The sequence below is a fragment of the Lithobates pipiens genome, unplaced genomic scaffold (genome assembly GCF_037356315.1).
Source record: "Lithobates pipiens isolate NorthernLeopardFrog02 unplaced genomic scaffold, aLitPip1_a1.2 Scaffold_8, whole genome shotgun sequence".
NCBI classification, from domain to species: Eukaryota; Metazoa; Chordata; class Amphibia; order Anura; family Ranidae; genus Lithobates; species Lithobates pipiens.
In genome coordinates this window covers 57557164-57581361 of record NW_027507903.1, presented here as the reverse complement: position 1 = coordinate 57581361, position 24198 = coordinate 57557164, and the positions used below count along the sequence as shown (strand labels likewise).

The 24198-nt window shown below is 41.5% G+C and overlaps 1 protein-coding gene across 1 annotated transcript in view; it reads left to right on the top strand.

Moving 5' to 3' along the window:
• EFL1 (elongation factor like GTPase 1) overlaps nucleotides 1–24198 on the top strand; it is a 558006-nt gene that overhangs the window by 409007 nt on the left and 124801 nt on the right. The window contains exon 16 of the mRNA XM_077472758.1: nucleotides 23992–24123. Coding sequence (XP_077328884.1) covers nucleotides 23992–24123 — 132 coding nt within the window. The remainder of the gene's footprint in view (nucleotides 1–23991; nucleotides 24124–24198) is intronic.

Below are 24198 nucleotides of genomic sequence, written 5' to 3'. Positions count from 1 at the left end.
AGGTCGCTATCTTACATACAAGCACACACATACAATTTAGACATGAGCCACTTAACCTACAAGCATATCTTTGGAGTATGGGAAGAAAACAGATTACCCACAGGAAACGCACACAGGTGCCAGAAGAACATCCAAACTCCAAACTGATAGTGTCCTCGTTGGGAATTGAAGCGGGAACCCTAGTGCAACAAGGCAGATGTGCTAACCACTGAGCCAGGAAAATGCAATTAGCGGACCTCCAGCTGTTGCAAAACTACAAGTCCCATCATGCCTCTGCCTCTGGGTGTCATGCTTGTGGCTGACAGGGTCTTGCTATGCCTCATGGGACTTGTAGTTCTGCAACCGCTGAAGGTCCACTAATTGCATATCCCTGCACTAAGCCATAGTGCTTCTACTGACGACTTGTTTCTTTCACTTGGCAAAGTGAGTATTATGTACATCCAGCCAGAAAAACCTGTTTGCTTGTAAATTGCTTTGCTATCCTAAATCGCAAAATACTTCCTTTTTTATTTACAATGTGACAGAATGGGAGAAAATCACTAACACTCTGTTTTGTATACACTTTCAGCAGAGTCTGAGAAACCAGATACAGACTGCTTTGTTTGTTGCTTTGTATGGTGGTTAGATCCTTTTTCTAGGAACAGAGGCTTGTTTCTAGTTGCTATACATTTATTTTTTTCTTGTAACGGAAGCGCAAATGTAAACTGTGCAAATTGATTTCTCTACCTGTAATACGCCAGTCATTTGGGATTTTAACAACTTTTCTGATGGCAAAGGGTGAGACGAACGATTGACTTCTTTCCATTGTTGAGGCTACATTTAGCAACTGTAAAAATGGAGAGAGGGCGATTTCATTGCTGAAAAGCAGAACGTATTGATTAGTGAAGGTCAACTCAACTTATACATAAAACAAGGAATGTTGTGTGCAGCTCTTGCTGTTTTCTACCCTTTTAGTTTTTATTTTATTTTTTTTTTCAATCCCAAAGCATTTTTATTAGTATTGAAATGTGCATAAAGTAACAACATTATTGCTGACCTGCACCTTTGTAGTACATATTTGGTTAAAGTGTATAGAATACATACAAGAAATGTGTTACTTCGACAATTGGAAAGTTATCAAATTGCTTAAGACAAATTAAAGTACTTTTTTTTTTTTTTTTAAAGCAAGAAAGACATGTCCCTTGAGAATGTTTTAGTTCTTTATTATAGATATTTATTTATTAAATAGTCATATATATAACATACATTTATAACAAGTTTGCACTTATTAGAACCAGTTATTTTCCTATATAAATCCTTACATGTAAAACAAGGACTTTTAGGCTTCATGCACACAGGGCATTAAAAAAAAAAAAAAAGGAGCTGCAAAACCAGTATTGATACCAGGCAAAAGGATGTGTAAAAAATATGTACTTTTAGAAGCATTTCGCATTGGCGTTAAAGTGGTTGTAAACCCTTACAAACCACTTTGACCTACAGGTAAGCCTAGATTAAGGCTTACCTGTAGGTCCAAGAAATATCTACGGTTTAGGAGATATTTACCAGAAGACAGGCACCGTAGACAGCGGCGCACTGAGCACGCCGCAGATCACTGCGATATGCCGCTCGTGACGGCTCCCGTGCGCATGCGCGGGAGTGACATCATCACGGCTCCGGCGAATCACAGCACCGAAGCAGCGAGACCCGGAAGTCACTCCGGGATACATGGCAGTGGTGAAGATGAAGACGGAGGACTGCTTCGGGTTCTTCGTTCTCAGGTAAGTTATTCATAATGAGCTAGTATGCTATGCATACTAGCTCATTATGCCTTTGCCTTGCAGGTTGCATTTTTTTATTTTTTTTTAAATAGCCTTTACTTCCTCTTTAATGTGTGTTCAGTCGTGTTAGGGTTTAGCAGTTTTTTTTTGTTTGTTTTTTTTTTTAAAACACTGGCCCACTTCTAATTTCCACCCTCAAATTACATAACTACAGCTTCAAAATGCTTGATGCAGCTTAACACTGTATACAACGTTCGTACGCATTTAGCCGCCTTAAGGCTGCATTCACACCTGAACGTAGCATTTTCAGGCAGAAAATCGTGCAAATTTACGTGTTTTTTATGCAGCGTTTTCTACTGCGATTTCGCTGTGTTTTTTACTGCGTTTTGCCGCGATTGTGTGCAGGGCAAAAGGTCACCAATGTAAAAAGAAGAAAAACGGCCAAATCTGCCTGATTCGAGCGACAAAAAAGGGTCCGGAACTTGTTTGAGCTTCAGGCATTCGGCTTCAGACGACATGGAGTGGAGATGTGAACCATCTCCATTGAGAATAATGGATTTTTTCCCCTCCAGCGTTTTGTAGCTTCAGGCTTCAATCTACAAAACAGGTGTGAATGCAGCCTTACAGTTGTAACGCTGGTCTTCTTAACACGTTGCTCCTGGATTTTTTTTTTTGCAGCTTCAAAACGCCTATGCCACTAAAAGCTCCTAAAGGCCTATGTGTGCATGGACACGTAGAAAAGCATGGAGAGGCATTTGTAAGCTGTAAAAAACAAAACAAAACCCATGACGCAGGAAAAACACCCCGTGTACATGAGGCCTTAGTATTCAAAAGTAATGCCCCATATACACTTCCGACCACAAAATCCGTCTGATTTTTTCAGACGGATTTTGGCCCGAAATTTGTCTTGCCTATACACGGTCGCACAAAGTTGTTGGAAAATCCGATCGTTCGGAACAAGGCAACATTATACACATACTACGGGACTACGTAGAGGCCAATAGCTTTCGTCTCCAAATTTTTTTCTGAGCATGCGTGGCAAATCGGATTTTGTTGTCGGAAAATTTTAGATCCAGCTCTCAAACTTTTTTTTGAGAGCTCACGCGCGATTGGATTTTCCGACAACATAATCCGATCGGACTTTTTCCGTTGGAATTTCCGACTGTGTGTATAGGGCATAACTGTTGTCATCATGAAGCTCTACACACTGCTCATTAGTTACAAGTGATACTTGAACTACCCTGGAATCCTGTAGTGTCCAATAGTCCTAACCACTCTACTTCAAGCTTCCCACCACTGCTCCACCTACTGAAGGGTGCTGACTCCAAAACGGTCTGTGATCCACCAACAATTGTAGAACAAAAAGCAAAAATGAAGCTGCTCAAACTCCAAAAATCTAAAATTAAACTGATTGTAAAACTTCCATAATGTTTTTTTATTAAGATAATAAACTCCTCTTACTTGCTTTCGCAATGATTTTGCACAGAGCAGCCCTGACCCCTTTCTTGTGGGGTCCCCTGCTGGCGCTCCTGGTTCCTCCTCTACAGCGAATGCTCCTATAAAAAGCCACTTTCTTTAAGGCACTCATCAGGGTGCCCTCCTGAGCCCCACTGTCTGTATTTTACATTCATTCTTGGTTACACATAGCTTAACCACTTCAGCCCCGGAAGATTTGGCTGCTGAATGACCAGGCCATTTTTTGCGATTCAGCACTGCTTCGCTTTAACTGACAATTGTGCAGTCGTATGACGCTGTACCCAAAAAAAAAAAAAAAAAGTGACGTCCTTTTTTCCCACAAATAGAGCTTTATTTTGGTGGTATTTGATTGACTGCGGTTTTTATTTTTTTCGGTATAAACAAAAAAAATGCGACAATTTTAGAAAAAAAAAAACACTATTTTTGTTCTTTTTGCTACAACAAATATCCCCCACCTTTTTATTTTTATTTTTTAAAGCAAATTTTTTTTCTCAGTTTAGGCCGATATGTATTCTACATATGTTTGGTAAAAAAAATGCAATAGGTGTATATTGATTCGTTTGCGCAAAAAGTTATAGCGTCTACAAAATATGGGGATAGATTTATAGCATTTTTATTATTATTGTTTTTTTTACTAGTAATGGCGGCGATCTGCGATTTTTATTGAGACTGTGACATTATGGCGGACACTTTTGACACATTTTTTGGGACCATTGGCATTAATACAGCGATCAGTGCTATAAAAATGCACTGAGTGCTGTAAAAATGTCACTAGCAGGGAAGGGGTTAAGACTAGGGGCCGATCAAGGGGTTAACTGTTTCCTAGTGTGTTCTAACTGTAAGGGGATGGGACTGTCTAGGAGGAGTGTCCCCTGTGTGTGCGTTTCTAACTGTAGGGGGAGGGGACTGACCTAGAGGAAATTACAGATCGTGGTTCCTAGCTTTTATTAAATTGCGATATATCACTCCTCACAGAACAGAGATTTGTGTGTTTACAAACACACACACACGTCCCTGTTCTGCCTCTCGTGCCTGCGATCGCTCGTGGCCCGGTGGTCATCGTGACCGTTGGCCACGAGCATTGGCAACCCCCACAGTGCAGCCTTCGCGCACCTGCTATCCCGATCCCGCCAGCCGATGTATAGCTATGATGGGGGATCGTGCCGACCTGCCGCAGTATAATGACAGCGGCTGGTTGGCAAGTGGTTAAGGTGGCTAACATAATAGATTCATGCTTTTATAAATATTTAACAATTTTTTTATTATGTCATCTTTGTGAAGGATACTAGGCTTTCTAATAAGAAAGCCCAGCACTAGCAGCTTACTTTTGACTGCCTCCCTGCAAGAAATCATTCAGTTCCGTATGAAGTAAAGACATTGAGTCTGCGTGTCCCATCTCTGTTCTATTTATCTGCATGTGTATTAAGCTGAGCTGAAGTTCTGCTTCAACTACAGCACTTGTTGGCTGCAAACAGGAACATATGAAATAATCATATGCATTATGTATGTTTACCTGAATATAAAATGTGAAGCTCAAATCTAGACAGAAATAAAAGACCCAATGCAGATTTGTAGTCATGAATATGTCACTAAATGCATTCTTTAAGATATACAAGTTCTGAATCTTACCTGATATCAACCTCTTGCAGCCTCTCTATAACAGAGTGTGAGAGGAAGAAGCACTACAAGGAGCCAGTCAGTTAAAAGATATCTAAAGTCTCATTTAAAAAACAAAACAAAAAAAAGTGTCGTACTTGCCTCCCCTGTGCAGTTGGTCCCAATCCTCCTCTTCTGGGGTCCCTCAGCAGCGCTCCTGGCTCCTCCTCTTCTCGAGTGCCCCGTTGGAGAGCCGCTCTCCCTCGGGGCACTTGTTCGGGTACGCTCCCGTGTCTTGCTGCTGCATCTATTGATACAGACATCAGGACTTGGCCCCACCCCCCCAAACTCCTGCATCATTGGATTTGATTGACAGCAGGTGGAGCCAATGGCTGCGCTGCTATCAATGTATCTAATCAGGAACCAAGACACCAGCTTAAGCTGGTGTGCTCGTCCCCGACGCTGGAAAGACCGGATTCAGGCATGTAAAAGGGGGTTCACAGGAGGTTTTTCACCTTAATGCGTGGAATGCATTAAGATGAAAATCCTTGAGGGTTTACAACCCCTTTAATGTGCTTACAAGAAGCATGCTGATAGGTCGAGAAAGCAGAGTGACACAAAGTTAAGCTTATCTCTGTGTTTATGCTTTCAGTCACAGGCTGGGCATGTGTTCCACACAACCTGGGCTCAGTGGAAGTGTTTTGAATAATGCAAAATTAAAGTACTGTGGGGAAAATCTTTGGACTAAAGCTGAATATTGCAGCAAAAACAGTTTATTTTGCTATTGTATCTTTTAATGGGGTATTCATTTTTATTTAGTAATTTTGTAAATTCTGTTTTAATGCGTTTTAAACCAGTTCCCGACCAGCGCACGACGATGTACGTCAGCAGAATGGCACGGGCAGGCATATTGGCATACAGGTATGTCCAATCTTTAATGCCGCCCTGCCATAGCGAGCACGCCGCAGGCGGTGCGCTCGCGTGCTGGTCAGGACCCCCATGAGTCCGGTCGCGGTTCCCGCGGACTCTATCGCCACGGGCATACCCGCGATCGTCTCACGGGGCGGCTGAACTTAACCCCTACACTGCCACCCACTGGTTAACCCCTTCACTGCCAGGGTCATTTACACAGGAATCACTGCATTTGTATAGCACTGATTACTGTTTAAATGACTATGGTCCCAAACATGTCCGATGTGTACGCCATAATGTCACAGTCACAATAAAAATCGCTGATTGCCGCCATTACTAGTAAAAAAATTTTTTTATAAAAATGCCATAAAACTATCCCCTATTTTGTAAACGCTATAACTTGCGCATACCAATCAATAATCGCTTATTGCAATTTTTTTTACCAAAAATATGTAGAAGAATACGTATCGGCCTAAACTGAGGGAAAAGTTTTTTTATATATTTTTGGGGGATATTTATTATAACAAAAAGTAAAAAATAATGCGTTTTTTTTTTCAAAATTGTTTATAGCGCAAAAAATAAAAACCGCAGGGGTGATCAAATACCACCAAAAGAAAGCTCTATTTGTGGGGAAAAAAAGGACGTCAATTTTGTTTGGGAGCCACGTGGCACGACCGCGCAATTCTCAGTTAAAGCGACGCAGTGCCGAATCGCAAAAAGTGGTCTGGTCTTTGGCCAGCAAAATGGTCCGGAGCTGAAGTGGTTAATATAATACAAAAATAAGGGGAACGAATGGAGGATTTCTTTGCATTTTTATGCACGGACCTGTGTCATTTTTGTTATATTTTTGGAGCATGTGTTGGATTTATCAATAGATCCTAGGAAATAAATACAGATATACCCAATAAACATCTTTCCAGTACCGTGTACATCCAGGTATTTGACTCCCTGCCATCCTAATCAGCCCCAATTACAATATGCTCTATTTGCTTCCGTAGCTTTTTTTTTCTTGCAGTTTTTGTTTATTACATTTATATGTACATTTTTTGTCCTAGCTAGCTTTAAGGGCTGGTTCACACCAGAAAGCGTTGCGGTAAAGGCACGTTTTCCACAACTGTGTTCAAAACGCATTGCCTTTGCCGTCTGCTGCGGGTGCCATTGCATTGTTACCGACACTCCGAATGCACATCACAAACCAAACGTAATGCTACGTGATTTGCTGCAGCACGTTTTTTAAAAGTAGTGCATGTGGGTCTCCCTGTCAGCACCACCTGGGTAGAAAATTGCGCCACTCAGAAATTTGTTGGCTGAACAGTGACTGCTGATTGGACAATCTGATTCATAGAAGCACAGAAAAGAGCACAAGACCAAAACCAGATAAGAGTCCAAGATGCAGAAGATTTCAGTATTGCTTCTCCTATAGATCCATTACTTTTTTCCAGGTTTTGAGCTGTGATGTGGAGGAAGTGGAGTTGCCCCCAAAAAACATTAAAGTTTTTTGGGGTTTTTTGTACTCTTTTATCTGGTTTTGGTCCTTTCTAGATTTCTCTGATTTGAGCTACTTATGTGTGCCCTTCAAGGGAAGCCTTGCTCCATGAAAGCTTCCTTGCCAGAACTATTGAGCTTGTTTGAAATTTTACTTCATATGACTACATTTGCAAGTTTAAGGCCTCATGCACACTGGACGTTTTTACAGCTGCTGTTTTTGGCTTTAAACTCACCAGTATGTTATCCTATGTATCCATGCACACACAGGCTTTTATCAGCGATTTTTAGCAGAAACCTTTTGTGGCTGGAAAAACCTCCAGAACTAGTGGGTTTTGAGAGGAGTTTTTCAGCTCTGAAAATAGCTCAAAAACGCTGAAAAATGCAGCCATTCTGCGTTTTTGAGCCATAAGCTTTAGTGGGAGGATAGTTTTGCTAAAAAGATAAGCTTAAAATGCTACTGGAAAAACGCTTCAAAACGCATTCTACAGCTACAGCTTTCTAAAGATAACGCTACTGATGTTTTTTTTATAACGTCCAGTGTGCATGAGGCTTAAAAGTTCCCAGCGCCTCTTTGAGTATGTTGTTCTGGAGTTCAATCAGATGGAGTCACTGCTTGGGTATTATGCATTAGTGCAGGGATATGCAATTAGCGGACCTCCAGCTGTTGCAAAACTACAAGCCCCATCATGCCTCTGCCTTGAGGTGTAATACTTGTGGCTGTCAAAGCCTTGCTATGCCTTATGGGACGTGTAGTTCTGCAACAGCTGGAGGTCCGCTAATTGCATATCCCTGCATTAGTGTAATGGTCAGTGAGAGGAATGCTCCTTCCACTTGAGGTCATTGCGAAGAATTATCCCCTTACAGATAGCAAGAAAATCAATGGTGTCAAGGGGGACTTATCTGAGAGGCAGAAATTGCTCATTGCTCAAGGAATCCCAGGGTTCCATGAAACCCTGATCTATACGTTTGACAGTTTTATCCCGGAATCATAGGACATGGAGGCAATCCTACAAGCAATGTGTTAGAGAGGCTCCCGAAAGGCTGCATTTAGGGCAGTTTTTGAGATATAACCCAGGGGCCTTTACCTTATGAATAAAATAAAATGTCTAATAAGCTTCATGCATTCTCCTGAATTGGATTTCCCTCCAGGTCTCGTTTATAATACATTTCGTACTTGCAAATAACCTTGTATAATCTTCTCACATATGTCCTCCGCAGGGAAGATCGAGTGACATTTGTGTTTATTAGTTTTATCAGTAGAATACATTTGTCATTTAGATGGGGGTATTGTGCCATAATAGAATGTGTTCGCGTTGTAAGATTAATATATATTTTTTAGAAAGTAGGTGGGTTTTATTGTCTCACTTTTCCAGTAGTGAGTTGGAATAGTACGGAAGGTGGCTGGGTGGTAAGCTGTATTTATACATTGCAATGTGGAGGTCAAGGGACTTGATGGAGTCCAGATTAAATGTAAGGTCTTGATTTCCCTCTGCTCCCACGCGGGAGTATGTATGATGTTCCTGTCCCTGTGAGAACTAAGGGTTACCTTTGATCAAAAGGTATTTGAAGATATAGGGCTGAGAGTCACACTTTCCTCGGGTTTCCCTTCATGCTGATGTGGGTGCTGTTTTTGAGATGAGGGGGTAGCACACTAGTTCTAGTATGAAAGAGAGCTTTCAGGGACCAGGGCTCAATGCTCTTGCTTCTATAGCTGTATTTCAACATTGTGATACATCTGTGAGCCAGTCCAAAGAGTGGTGGAGAAAACAGGCCAGTTGTGAACCCTAATATTTGCTATGTCTATGCCCCACTCTTTTTTACTTTTTTTTCTTTGCACAGACATGGTAACCCTTATGTAGGGCATACATGGATCAAATTCCGAACTCATTTTCTTTTGAAAATCAGAAATTTTGTGCGTTTTGTGATCCAATGGTGCCACCATTGATTTCGACATTCGACCAACCAAGCCTTCAACTTTACCCCATGTTGCTACAGAAAATTATTTTCAGGGCCGAGAACTTTTCTTATTATTGGGAATTTTCTTTTCTTTTGCCCCTGCGCATTTCTTTTTCGATTTTATTTCTCACATGATTCTTCCATTATTGGTTGGAAAATCTTTCACTTTTCAAAAACTTTCCAACATGCCTGGTCACTCACATTTGATGGCCAATGGTGCCACCATTGATTTCGACATTCGACCAACAAAGCCGTCAATTTCACTTCATGTTGCTACAGAAAAGTATTTTCATGGCCGGGAACTTTCTTTTATTTTTGGAAATTTTCTTTTCTTATGTCCCTGTGCATTTCTTTTTCGATTTTATTTCTCACGATTCTTCCATTGTTGGTTAGAAAATCTTTTACTTTTCAAAAACTTTCAACATGCCTGGTCAGTCGAATTCAATGGCTGCGTGAAAATCACCAATTGCTGCGGCCCACTAATGGTGCAAAATTCTAACGAAAATTCTTAGATAAGATTTTTAAAAGAAAATTCTTTCGAAATTCGACCCATGTATGGCTGGCCTTAGACCCCTTTCACACCGAGGGCATTTTGCAGGCGCTATAGCGTTAGAAATAGTGCCTGCAATCCGCCATCAAACTGCTGCTCCATTCATTCGAGTGTGAAAGCCCTCGGGCTTTCACACTGGAGCAATGCGCTGGCAGGACGTCAGGAAAAGTCCTGCCAGCAGCTTCTTTGGAGCGGAGAAGGAGCGGTGTGTTTACCGCTCCTCCACTGCTGCTCCCCATTGAAATCAATGGGGCAGCGCTGCATTACCGCCGGCAAACCGCTGCTATTGCGCCGTATTGCGGGAGGTTTTAACCCTTAGCCGCTAGCGGGGGTAAAAGCGCCCCGCTAGCGGCCAAAATGCGCTGCAAATCCGACGGTAAAACGCTTCTAAAAATAGCAGCGTTTTACCGCCGACGCTATGGGCGCAGCAGTGTGAAAGGGGTCTTAGCCCTTGTACACACGGTCGGAGATTCCGACAACCAAATCCGTCGCAGTAATTCCGACGGATTAATTCTGGAAGAGGTCCGGAAGTGATGTTGCATACACACGATCGGACTAAGTTGTCGGAAAATCCGATTGTACATAACGTGATGACGTTATTTCGTTAGGACGGGACTACATTCACGCTAGTAGCCAATAGCTTTGGTCTAGGAATTTGATCTGAGCATGCGTGGCACTTTGTCCGTCGGAGTAGGCTACACATGATCGGAGTATGTCCGATAGGAGCATTTTGTCGGAAAATTTTACCGGCAAGTTGGTCCGTCGGATATTCTGACGGAAACAGTCCGATGCAGACCACATACAGTCAGAATATCCGATAAGACGAATCTCCGACTGTGTGTACAAGGGCTAAGAGGAACCATTTTTTGTCTTGCTAACTGAGCTATAGGGTTTCTTCCAATAAAGTCAGGTAATGTCAAGGCAAAATATAAGGGGAAGAGCCTAAAGCAAACCAAACCAATATGTTTATTATTTAAATGGTTGTGTTGGTGCTGTTCTTTTACATCATGTTGGGAGTGCTAATACTGCAAATCCTATGAATAATGTGATTGCTTCCTTCTTCCAGGAGCAGTTTCCACTGCCCCACGTTAGCCCTTGCTTTGTTTTGGAAAGCAGGCTGTTTGTGAAGTATGTCTCGGTAGGTGTTCAGATCAGACGGCCTGGTTACCCTGTTTTCAGAGATCTGGATTCATACCAGAACAATCTTTCACTGCCTGTAGCTGAATGTCTTCCAGCCGAACAGCAGTTAGTGAGCGCAGATCCAGCAGCCTGGCGCGTGAAATGGCACATTGCTTGCTAATCCAGCCCGGCTGTTAAAGGAGACTGTTATACCTTAGGGTAGAAAAAAGGCTGAGGTCATGTAATAGGGAGATTCCAGTCTTGGCTGAGAAAAACAAGTGTGAGCTCAGCATCAATTATTTATGCTGTCTCTTTCCCTAACCCTTTCCTGGAGCTGAAACTCAAGCTGTAGAAATGGCAGATTGATTGTTTTAATAACCCTACGTTGTAGTACCTGTAAATTGTTCAGTCAGAGATCAGTATTGCCAAGTTGAAAAAGTATCTAAGAAATTCTTTCAGTTATTTAGCGGTTTATATATTTGTTTACCTTATTTATATGTGCTGCATATGCATTAATTAACCAATTTATGCTACATGTGCGACTGATCAGAGCACTGTGATCTGCAGTCAGGTTATTTAGGGTGTCACTGTGGATATCACAGGGCATAAATAACCTGAGTGCCAGAGGTTTTTCAGCATGCTAGAAAATCTGTACAACTAAGCTTTCAGTTGCATTCTAATAATATAAAAAGGACCGATTGTTCCACTATACAGGTGTTGGTTGCCTAAGTCACCAGGAAAATTCAGAATGTCTTCAGGTATTCAGCAGTTGTCTCATGGACTTTCATATCTTGTACTCCCAATAAATGCCTTTTTAAAATGAATCTGATGAAATAATGCATGGACGGGGGTTAGTTCCACTCCTTTCCATCTCCCCAGCCTTACCATTGGTTCATTTGGCCACTGATCTCATTTACCACTTTTCTACTAGAGCCCATTTTTTTTGCACATTTTTAGGCCTGAAATAAAACTCCCAAACATTATAAATGTTCTGAAAGCAGAAACCCCGGAGAATAAAATGGGGGCAGTTGTAACTTTTTTATCCCATAATTTTAGCACATGTTTACCAGACCGATTTTATTAGTAAAATATTTACTAAAGCTAATTTTAGTGCACAGCAGTACAATACATGACCCAAACGCATGTTTACAGTCTTATATGCATGTACATGAGGGGGCTTTCTTTTTATGTTTTTTTTATTTATTATATGTTGCCTTAAAGTAGGAAGTCCCCTTTATGTCCTTCTCCATCCCCCTTCTGTTTTTGGGACGGGGGGAGCAGGAGCGGGTACCTGCTCCTATTTCCGGTCATGTTACCGCAGTGATTCACTAGAAGTTCTCCTTCTCTTCCCTTTCTCCCTGGTGCAAGAACTTTGGGGACACGTCACAAGTTCCAGAAGGCTCATTCATAAAGCGCATTGTAGCAGAAGCCAGCTGTGAAGCTGCAAATAATCACAGCTGGCTGGCTACAGTAAAAATGCCAGCACTGCCGGCCTGAAGACCTGCGAAGAACCAGTTCAGGTGAAGATAGTGCTGGACCTCTGGATGGGTAAGTGTCCTTTTATTAAAAGTCAGCAGCTACAGTATTTGTATTTGTAGCTGCTGACTTTTGATTTTTTTCCAAGCAGTGCGAAGAACTGCTTTAGTATTTTCGGCTGATGGGTTTACCTGATGGGTTTACTTCCTCTTTGTCTCCCTGCAAAGGTAAAGCATAATGGGCTACTATGCATCGCATAGTAGCCCATTATGTTTCACTTACCTGACACAGGAACCATCGATGTCACTGCTGTCCCCTGTAGTCCGGAGCGTCCATCTTCTTCCGGGTATCGCTGCTCCGGCCACTCAGTGCCGGAGCAGCGATGACGTCACTCCCGCGCATGCGCACGGAAGCCGCCACTAACGGCATATCGCCGTTAGCAGCAGCATACTGCTAATGGAGATAGTGCGCCTGCGTGCCACTGTCTACTGTGCATGCGCCATAGACAGCTGTCACTTTTTTTTAGCAAATATCTCCTAAACCGTGTAGGTTTAGGAGATATTTCTTGGACCTACAGGTAAACCTTAATCTAGGCTTACCTGTAGATCAAAGTGATTTGTAAGGGTTTACAACCACTTTAAGGAGACCTCAAGGGTCTTTTAGGCCCCTTTCACACTGAGGCATTTTTCAGGCGGTACATTGCTAAAAATAGCACCTGTATAGCGCCTGAAAAAAGCGGCTCCTTTCACTCCAGTGTGAAAGCCGGAGAGCTTTCACACTGAAGCGGTGTGCTAGCAGGATGGTAAAAAAGTCCTGATAGAAGCATCTTTGGAGCGGTAAAGGAGTGGTGTATTCACCGCTCCTACCCATTGAAATCAATGGGACAGCGCGGCTATACCGCTGGCAACGCACCGCTGCAGCGGTGCTTTGCGGGTGGTTTTAACACTTTTTCTGTCGCTAGCAGGGTTTAAAGCCACCCGCTAGCGGCCGAATACCACTGCAAAAACGACGATAAAGCGTCGCTAAAAATAACGCCTTTTTACCGCCGCACACGCTCCGCCCCACCCGTGTGAAAGGGGCCTTAGACTCTTAATTTTCATGATGCTGTGTTTTCACTAAGGTTCTCCAACAAGCCTCTGAGGGCTTCACAGAACAGTTGTATTTATACTGAGATTGAATAATACACAGGTGGACTCTATTTACTAATTAGGTGACTTCTGAAGGCAATTGGTTCCACTAAATTTGAGTTAGGGGTATCAGAGTAAAGGGGACCGAATACAAATGCATGCCTCACTTTTCAGATATTTATTTGTAAAAAAATAAATAAATTTTGAAAACCATTTATCATTTTCCTTCCACTTCACAATTATGTGCCACTTTGTGTTGGTCTATCACATAAAATCCCAATATAGTACATTTGTTTTTGGCTGTAACATGACAAAATGTGGAAAAAGGGGTATGAATACTTTTTCAAGGCACTGTAAGTTCTTTATTCATTCTACTGTATTTCATTCTCAACTACTAAAACTATTTTCTGCTAACATCTTTTGCTAGTGTTCCTTTACGCTTTATTATGTTTGCCTGAGACCTTACCTATACACACTACAACAATGTTGTCGGCTGCAGAGATATCATACACAGTGACATGATACTGGGCTTTAAGAACATTAATGGTATATATTATTTTAAATCACAAAATGTATTGTAAGGGTTAGGTGCAGCTTAAACATTTAGGCAGCTTCACATTTGTGCAGTGCGTTCTAACACATGTTAACCACAATGCCTGGCAAAGTATTTGTGGGGCATTGCAGTGCGATTCATTTTTGATTCGCACTCCAGTGCACTAATCCGATGCACCTTCAACACAGCTGCATTTCTACATACCTGAACTCAGGGTAGCACATCTCCCTGTGGTGAAACATAGGATTTGGTGGTTTTGTAAAGGTAAACCTAATTACAGTAGTGTGAAAAAGTTACTGCACCCCATGGAAACTGACTTTTTCAAAATATTTAACATAGATCTTCATTCCAGTATTTTGAATGGACAGCTGAGACTAACTATAAGGTCTTGTTACCAGGTACGATGTGCCCCTTGGAGTCCCAGTCGAAGCTCTACAAAGGTTCCTGGCCCTAGGAGCCAGAACAGGGCTTAAGATTTTGGGAAACAAATGTTTGTTTTCTCCATGTCAGCTATACAGCCCCCCACCCTGTTTATGTAAGACGCATACGCACTGTTCACAATCCTGCCAGCTAGTGCCTCATGCCAATCATTTGGATCGTTCTCGGCTAGTTTAGAAGTCCCAGAGAAAGTGCAGCACAATGCAGTGTTGCACTATTTTTTTCAAGGCCGTACTACTCCTTTACAATTAAAGCCATTCGTTTTCCAAAGTATCATTTATCATAAACAATTCACGTTTTTATTTTTATTTTTTGCTTTTAGAAAATAATTTTCTTTGCTCTTTTTTTTTTTTTTTTTTTACCTTTTTTATGCATCCCAGTGCCACTGATTTCCTGCAGCCTCTGGCTCTCATGCATGCTACTCAGTGATGGCTGCATGTCATTGACCAGGGAGGGATTTCTGGCAGAGACAAAGGTAGACAATACGTGCTGTTTGTTTTCTACTGGAGGACATATGATAGGGCAACAACACAGAAGAGCAATTGAGAGTGAAGGATTAAGTTTCCTTACCGTATAACTGGAAGTGCCGGTACAAGGACCTTCATGATATGGAAGGGAATATCACCGCTCCCAGGTAGGTCGGCCAAAAAGTAAAACCTCTCCTCCAGTTTAGAAGCCACAGGTGCTGGCAATGCATATAGCAATGCAATAAGAAGAGGTTCTGGACAGCCGCACTCCAAAAATTGCCTTTTATTCAAAAAACAGGATCAAAAATACATGCCACAGCAGAATGGACAGAAGCGCTGCCGCGTTTTACTCTATCAAGCCGCGATTAAGCACTGTTAAGTGTGAAACGCGTCAGATGTTCTGTCTGTTCTGCTGTGGCATGTATTTTTGATCCTGTTTTTTTTTATAAAAGTGCGACTGTCCAGAACAACTTCCTATTTCATTACAAGGACCTTCATGGCAGGATTACTATTTATTATTTAAATGAAAGCTGCAGATTTGAAAAGATTGAAAACTAGTTTAAAAATGACATTAACCTGTTAAAGAATATATGAGCTTTTTGGTTTACATCTACCTAAAAGTAATTACAGTATAACATGCTACTGTGTTGAATCTAATGCCACATACACACGACCGAATTGCGCCGGACAATTCGATCGTGTGTGGGCTCCAGAGGACTTTTTCATTGTAAAGTCCAGTGGACTTAAGCCCTATACACACTATCAGATTGTCTGATGATTTTTTCCTTCAGGTTTACCAAAACCATGTAGTACAAGGGCCTGCCTGATTGCATACACATTGAAACCCCTAAGGTTTGACCTCATATTATATGGTTTTGGTACATCTAATGGAAAAAATCAGCAGACAATCTGATAGTGTGTATGGGGCTTTAGAAAGTAGTTTTGACTCAAAATTTGTCCGCCGGACTTGGCTTTCAGCGGACAATCCGTTCGTCAGTGTGCTAGTCTGGCGGACTAAGAATGACGTATGCTCAGAAGCAAGTACGAGAAGGAAGCTATTGGCTACTGGCTTATGAACTTCCTTTTTCTAGTCCTATCATACGTGCTGTACGTCATCGCGTTAGAAATCGACGGACTTTAGGAGTGTCTGTGTGTGGCCAAGTCCTTTCGTTAGAAAGTCCGGCGGATTGTTTGCCGGACTAAGTCCGCCGGACAATTCGGTCGTGTGTATGCGGCATAAGGGACAAACCAAAAGTGTGGCAGAAAAAATAGAAGAGCACATGAAAAATAAATGTGGTTGTGCATAGACTATTCTGTAAAAATAAACCTGTAGAGTTAAACAAAACATATGTAAGAAATGAACAGGCATTGCTTTTCTGCAGAGGACATATGAAACTTAAAGCTGCATTTCTGGACAAGGACGACTAATATATTTACATTTACCACTTTACCACTGGTTTTGTCATTGCAAATGGTCACTTTTCTCAGTCCACTTATATTAGTGGTATTTTAATTGTTCACTTCTTGCTGTAAATTTGTGTTGCGTGCCAATAATAATTGTTGCATGCCAATAATAATTGGTGCAGCGAGCGAGTAGGTGGAGGGATATAGGGCAAGTAAATATTGACTGAGTCGTGAGAGCCGTTTCAATTCAGCCATGCCAGGTTTTATGGTATTAACTATTTCTATACCAGATGCCAGTCGTTCACACTGGGTCATTCTACATAGTTGTAGACCTGAAGGAAAAAAAAAAAAAAAGTCTTCCTTACTTATTGTTCCACGTGAGTGAGAGAGCTGTGAGTCAGCCCACTTAGTGTGTGTGATAATCTGGATAGTAAGTGTTTTCTCATACTTCTGTCATCTCAAGGTCATGTCCTCGGTGAACAGCAAACAGGCTTGTCAAATTATTGTCATGATTTTAAAAAAAGACATATTTAAAGTATGAGACATGAAGTATACCTATATAGTATAAGACATATAGATATATGGCCTCCTGTTTTGTCTTTTTGGTATTTCTGCTGCTGTACATAGGAAGTTGTTGAGCTTTGTAGAGCAGATATTTATATTGCTTTTAAGGAGCTTTCATACATATATGGCTCAGCTTTTTTGAAAACCTTCCAATGTTCCTGCATTTTTTTTTGTGGTTCTGTTTGGGAACCCTTAAAAGAATGCAACTTGTCAAAAGAACATTAGTATATCCAAATATGGTCAAATTGTGGGCTTTAAGGGAAGTTCAAGCTAGACATAGGGTATTGCATGATACAAATAAGTATGGCACCGCTTGAACAGTATTACTTGGTATAAAGAAATTGTGATGTAAAATAAAGATTTTTGAAACTGAAGGTACCAGTGCTTGGGGTGGTACATTTGGCCTAGTTTTTCCCCCTTTTCTTGGTTAAGGCCATCCATTGTCACCTCTGCTTTCTATAACAAGGGGCCCACTACTTTCTATACATAATGTTTTAAGTCTTAATAGTGTCAAAAAATAAGTTTAGTTTACAGCACAGTATGTTTGTTTTCTTTGTTTAAAAAAATTTTAAATTTTTTTGGGAGTCGTTTTGAAATCCAAGTGATTTATCACTTACCCCCAAGCAGTTCATACATTGGAGTTTACCTATCCATAAATTAGGTGCCTGTAGGCTCTATACTGTGATGGTGTGGCCCTGTGTGCCTGGGCAGGAAGGATTGCGGCCTGGCCAATTAAGTGGCTGAAGAGTCCGGAAAAGGTGGAGGTACCCTTACTACTGAAGAGTAGGGATGAGCTCAGCCGTGTTCGCATAGAACACGTGCAGAGCCCGCCAGGAAGTCGGTGTAGCTCTGCGATAATCACAGCCAGTGAGACATTGCCCGATCTATGCAGCCGCACATCGGGGCAATGTCTCACTGCCTGTGATTAGCGCAGCGCTGCACCAACATCCTGGCGGGCTCTGCACGTGTTCCATCCGAACACGCCTGAGCTCATCCCTACTGAAGATTGCTCACAGCTCAGCGCTGGCGGTGGGGTAAGTGGGATTGTTTGACAAGTCTGCCATAATGTGCTAATATGTGGTGGATTCAAATACATTATAGCGTAAAGCTCCTGAGTTTTTTTTTTTATGTGTAGGTTTAATTCCACTTTAAGAGTATATAGCGTATTACAATGATGGGGTAGGTAGCCAAAGTCCTACTCCATCATTGGCCAAAATTTGGGGCTCTTAGCACCTATGGTTCTGGGGATATGGGGCTCCTTGTGCAGCCTGTCAGAAGCTGCATACACCGCAAGGAGAGGATGAGCTCACGGTGCCTCTCCTCACTTCTTGTCAGTGGCACTGAGCTCAATGGACAGCTTGGAGTCTTGGCCCAATGGTAAAGCTGTCCAATAAAAATGCTGCAGTGGAGGCTGTCCTCTAAATGACAAATGTTCCCTTCCAGCCCATCCCTCTTAACTAAAAGGAAAAAACATGGGTTTATGGGTATAAGATTTACCCACAATCCCATGTTTTTCTCACACAGTTAAGAAGGAAAATCTGCTGCTGAAAATGTTTTTTTTTTTTTTTTTTTTTTGTTTAATCAAGCTAAATCATATATTATTATGCTATATGTTATAACATAATTTATTATTTATCTCTTTATTATAAAATTACTGGTTAGAAGTTATAACTTCAAACTTCAGTAATTTGTCCGTTAAGCCTCCTGCTGGAGTACAATTTTTGAAAATATAGTAAATTACCCTAAAAACAATATATAATAATAATTTGTATATTACATATGGTATTTAACCCCTTGCCACCCAGGCTAATTCTGACAGTTCTCTCCTACATGTAAAAATCATAATTTTTTTGCTAGAAAATTACTCGGAACCCTCAAATATTACATCTTACATGGACAGCGTTTGTAAAAATGTATTAGTAGAACTGCAGTACATAATGAGAATCAAATACGTGTGAACTTGTGAATTTGTAACCTGTGTGTATCTGGCTCTGGTACCAGCCAAGCCTCGCCAGCCACTGACCTCACCGCATGTCCCTGCCGTACGTTGAGCTGTGTCTGTGTACATCCCATGCACATGTGTGGGAGGTAAGTCATCACTCACTAACCAATCAAGATGACGAAAGATACACACCCGCAAGAAGCTGGAGAAAGTTAACAGCACGGGAGAGGGAGCTCATAGACGCCACTTCGCTGGAGCAGAGGTAAGTATAGTCAGGGATTCCTTCTTTTTTTTTTTAAGCATAACGTTGTGTAACACTGCAGAGCAGGTAGCATGCTATATAACAATCCAATATGACTACCCCATGTACCTACTGTATAATTACAGACTACAGGCGGTCCCCGGGTTACAAACAAGATGGGGTCTGTAAATTTGTTCTTAAGTTGAATCTGTTTGTAAGTCGAAACAGGTACATTTTTTAAGTGTAGCTTCAGCCAAAAAAACATGTTTTAAGCTTTTTGGATAGCATAGGGAAGGGTTATCACCCCTGTAATGTTTGTTTTGTTGTCTCTACACTTGTTCAGAAGATCTCGCCTCACTTTCTGTCCCAATGACAATTGGATTTTGAAAATTTTGGGAAACAAGCCTTAGTAATTAAAGAGGAAGTAAACCCTGATGAGTTTACTTCCTCTTTCATTCCCTGCAAAGGTAAAGCATAATGGACTACTATGCATCGCATAGTAGTCCATTATGTGTCACTTACCTGACACAGGAGCCAGCAAAGTCACTGCTGTCCCCTGTAGTCTGGCGCATCCATCTTCTCGGTGGGTCTCGTTGCTCCGCCGCTGTCATTCGGCGAAGCCGCGATGACGTCACTCCCGCGCGAGCGCACGGGAGCCGCCACTCGCGGCATATCGCCGTCGACCGCGGCACGCTCGGTGCGCCTGCGCGCCACTGTCTATGGCTCATGCACCGTAGACAGCGGTGCCTGTCTTTCGGCAAATATCTCCTAAACCGTGTAGGTTTAGGAGATATTTCTTGGACCTACAGGTAAGCCTTAATCTAGGCTTACCTGTAGGTCAAAGTTGGTTGTAAGGGTTTATAAGCATCAGTGGGGGTACCTTTTTCCCATAGACTCTTAAGCCCCATACACACTATCAGTTTTTTTCTGCTGAGTATTTCCTTCAGATTTACCAAAACCATATAATATGAGGCCAAACCTTAGGAATTTCAATTTGTATGCAATCAGGCAGGCCCTTACACTACATGGTTTTGGTAAACCTGATGGAAAAACTCAGCAGAAAAACTGATAGTGTGTATGGGGCTTTACAAGAGTGAATTTCCCTTCATAGGGGTTGATTTCCCCTCACTTCCTGTTGTCTCCCTCCGTTTGTAAGTAGGAGTCGTTTGTAAGTAGGGGGCCGCCTGTAAACACAGGAACTTGATTGATAAAACTATAGCACACACTCATATGACTGTTTCCATAAAACTGATTTCCTTTACATGTATATCGAAAAAATATTGACAACTCTATACATTTCCTTTAATAACAACTCCTGCTGTGCTTAAGGGTAATAAAATAGCACGAGACTGGATGACTTGTACCTGCGGTCTGTATTTCACAGAAATGTCCTCTTCGTTTCCAAGAATGTTCATCCTTTAACAGTCATTGACATGCTGGTCTAAAAAACTGTGTGACTCATGGGCACTGAAGTAATTTAATATATGGGACTTGGGAGGTTTCTTTGCTGGAAATGTAAATAAACAACTTATTTATCATACTGTTAGTCAGAGCAAGCAGAATGTGTGCTGAAATACGAGGCTGTCTGGAGATCAGGAACACATATACACTGGAGTGATAATATGGATTTCCAAGTAGCAAAGGTTCTTACAACTGAGAATCCTCCATGAGGAGTATTTAGCCACCTGTATCCAACCCACATTTCAATAATCTATGATCTGCTAATTTATAACTCTGTATTTTGTGTCCATTCTCTTAATAGATGTTTAATTTAAGATCCCTTTGCATCTCTGCACAAAACAAAGAAAAATAAAAACATTTTCTGATAATCCCAGCCACTGGCCAGACGTGCTCCTTAGTTTTCTGATAATTCTGTTGTCTTTTCAGTTTTTATGACCTAAAGTGGTATCAAAGCCATAATCCTAAATGTAATATATTTTAGCTTATTAGTGCTTTTTATTTATTTATTTATTTATTTAAAACAAATCTTCAAGGCATACAAAAGAAAAAGAAGAGAAGGCCATGGACACCACAATATGTCCAGTGGCAAGGAAAGGCTTCACAGAGCCCAAGAAATGAAAGCCAATCTTATGCCGCGTACACACGAGCGGACTGTATGGCGTACTTAGTCCGTCGAAACACATTTCAGCGGACAATCCGCTCGTGTGTGGGCTTCAGCGGACTTTTTCAGCGTGCAGTCCGGCGTACTAAGAATTTCGGATTTTTCTAAATTCTGTCCGTCGTACTTTGGTTTCAGCGGACAATCCACTCGTCAGTATGCTAGTTCGATGGACTAAGAATGGCGCATGCCCAGAAAGGATTTACACGGCGGAAGGGTGCTTTGCTGTGTCTTGGACTTCCTATTTCTAGTCCCGTCGTACGTGCTGTACACGTCATCGCGCAAGCTTTCGACGGACTGTTTGTGCATCCGTGTGTGATCAAGTCCGTTCAGTCGAAAGTACGACGGACTGTCCGTCGGATTGTATGACGAACTAAGTACGCCATACAGTCCGCTCGTGTGTACGCGGCATTACATAGGATGGTGTACAGGATTTTAAAAGAATAATCGAGCACACACATTCATACAAAGCAAAACGGAAACATTCATCAGCAGTGTAACAAAACCATAAACTGTTGAAGATTACAGAGGAGGGGCAACTAGACAATTAGGATATGGAAGCCTCTGCCCAGTGAGAAACCGAAACACTGAACCAAGGCTGCCATATTTTGGTGGATTTTTTGGGGCAAGCTCTACCCATATAGATCAATTTGTAGTTAGGTAAAGCAAAGTTCACCAGATGATAAATCTGCTGTACCGTAGGATGGTTGGCATTTTTAAAATTCAACAGAATGAATGACCTTTGTGAGCATAAGAGTATCAGGTGAACCATAATACGACTGTGAGTCAGCAGTACAAAAGCATTACGAATACCCAGTAAACCCACCTCCTGGAGTTTTAAGAACTTGGGAGGTTCAGAGTAGTGTCCACAAAAGTAAATAGATTATTCCAGAAAGTGAAAAGAGCAGAACATGACCAAAACATATGTAGAAGGTCAGCAGAGCTTTCCACACAATGGGGGCAAGAGGCCTGTCCCTCAAGTCCCATTCAAGATAATTTAACGGGTATGTAATGGAGATTGTAGCTACATTTGAATCAAATGAGTTTGTCAGTGGTACTCGTTTCTTGAAAAGAGATCTCTGTAGCTTTTTTCCATCTTTCTTCCATGGGAGCTGGAATATACGAGAGACCTTTCCTGTGCAAAGCCATGAAAAGGTTAGACCCTGCAACCTGCAGGTAACTGTAGAAAGTGGTGACTAATTTAGTGTATCCCAAGTAGTATATCAGGTGCTCCAAGGGGGAATCTGAGAGCTCAAGTGTCAGAGCCCTGAATGGCATATCTGAGCAATAGTTATTAAAAAAAATTGTTTTATTAATTTCTTTAAAGTGGTTGTAAACCCCATTCATGAAATTTGACCTAGGCATATATATATATAGTAGTATTTATCTCTCTCCAAAGCTCTAAGTTCTGTGTCTTTCTGCTGCTCTGTTCCTCTGTTATCAGCAGAGTCACTTCTGACAAGCTCTCCGACACATGCGATAACAGCAGCCTAAAATTTGTGTCAGGGAGGGTGCTTAACATACAGATTATAAGACCAGTGGTCACTATTTCTGCTATCTCCCTGGCCACCAGTCTTGTCACTTCCCCGCTGTAGTTCTTTACAGCGAGTGATGATGTAATTACACCCCTGCTTGCTGTAGTGGGTGGATACAGGAATCTCAGGCTCCGGTCTGAGCTACCAACTGTTGCAGCATCATTTGATTGACAGACTAGAAGACTCCTAGTCCATCTCAGCTCTCCATTCCTGTGATTAGAAGCCTAATTCAGATGGGCACTATGGTCAGTGCAAGTACCTCTCCTCATAGCCAAATGTGATATTGGTCTGTAACTTCCTTTTTAATGACAACTGTTCATGATTTATTATAATGTCCTATAATAATAAATGTATATTGAATTATCGTTTGTTGTTAATCCAGCTGTGGCTGAGCAGTGGGTGTAGAGAAATGTAATGTGTGCCAATTTTACTAAGAGATCTAGCAGTTTTTTCTCTCTGCTTTGCAGGGAGAAGAAATGGCCAGATAACTGCTCTGTGTAAACACAGGAATCTGTGCTGTGATTGGACTCAGCCATAAACCGTTGGGGGGAGGGGATAAATACATCAATGACATTAACCAGAAATATGACGTTTAATGTAATAGCTTAGACTGGTATTACACCAATTTTGTGAGCATTTAAACCGTGGGGTTCATTATGCATTAAAGCCTGGTTCACATTAGTGTGCTTAGTTTTGAATGCAATTATGCATTGAAGGTGCTGTACGATATTGGTTTAATTGCTGTGCAATTCTCATGCAGTTTTGGATGCAATTTTAACTACTACTGCTAGTACCAGTACTACTGCTATTCCTGCTACTCTGTAAAGGGGGAGAATAGTTTTGCAAAAAAAAAAAAAAACAATGCACACTGCATCGCACTAAAATAGTACAGAACCCTTCTCCAAACTCTTAACGCAGTCATGCATTGAAAACAATACTATTTCCAAAGCCATGAGATTCTGGGCGACTCAAGTTGCATCAAAAATCGCACTATTGTGAACCTGGCCTTAAAGTGCATATCCAGTTGATCAGTGTTCCCTTAACTGATCTTTTTTGTTTTATTGGATTGTATGAAAATTTTACGTAAGCAAAAGTACATACATATGGAACACATGCAGAAATGGTATGGAACATTGCAAAAAAAAAAAAAGAGTATAGAAAAATGAACAGTGCAATAGAAAGGAAGCAACATGTCATTAAAAACATTACTAATATATACAAACCTTAACTGACCTTTTAATTACCTTTTAATATGTTTGTCATCTTCTTAGGCATTGGAGGCTTGGAAGACTTTGTCCTTAAGTCTGCAACATTGTCTACATCACCAGCATGTCCTCCATTCATTCCTCTTAGCTTTGAAGCCACACCAATTGTCCGGGTTGCTGTGGAACCAAAACATCCAAGTAAGTGACAGATACAATTCACTGTGGTTTGAAAACAGTGCATGGGGGCTATACTCTAATGCTGGGATCTCCAAA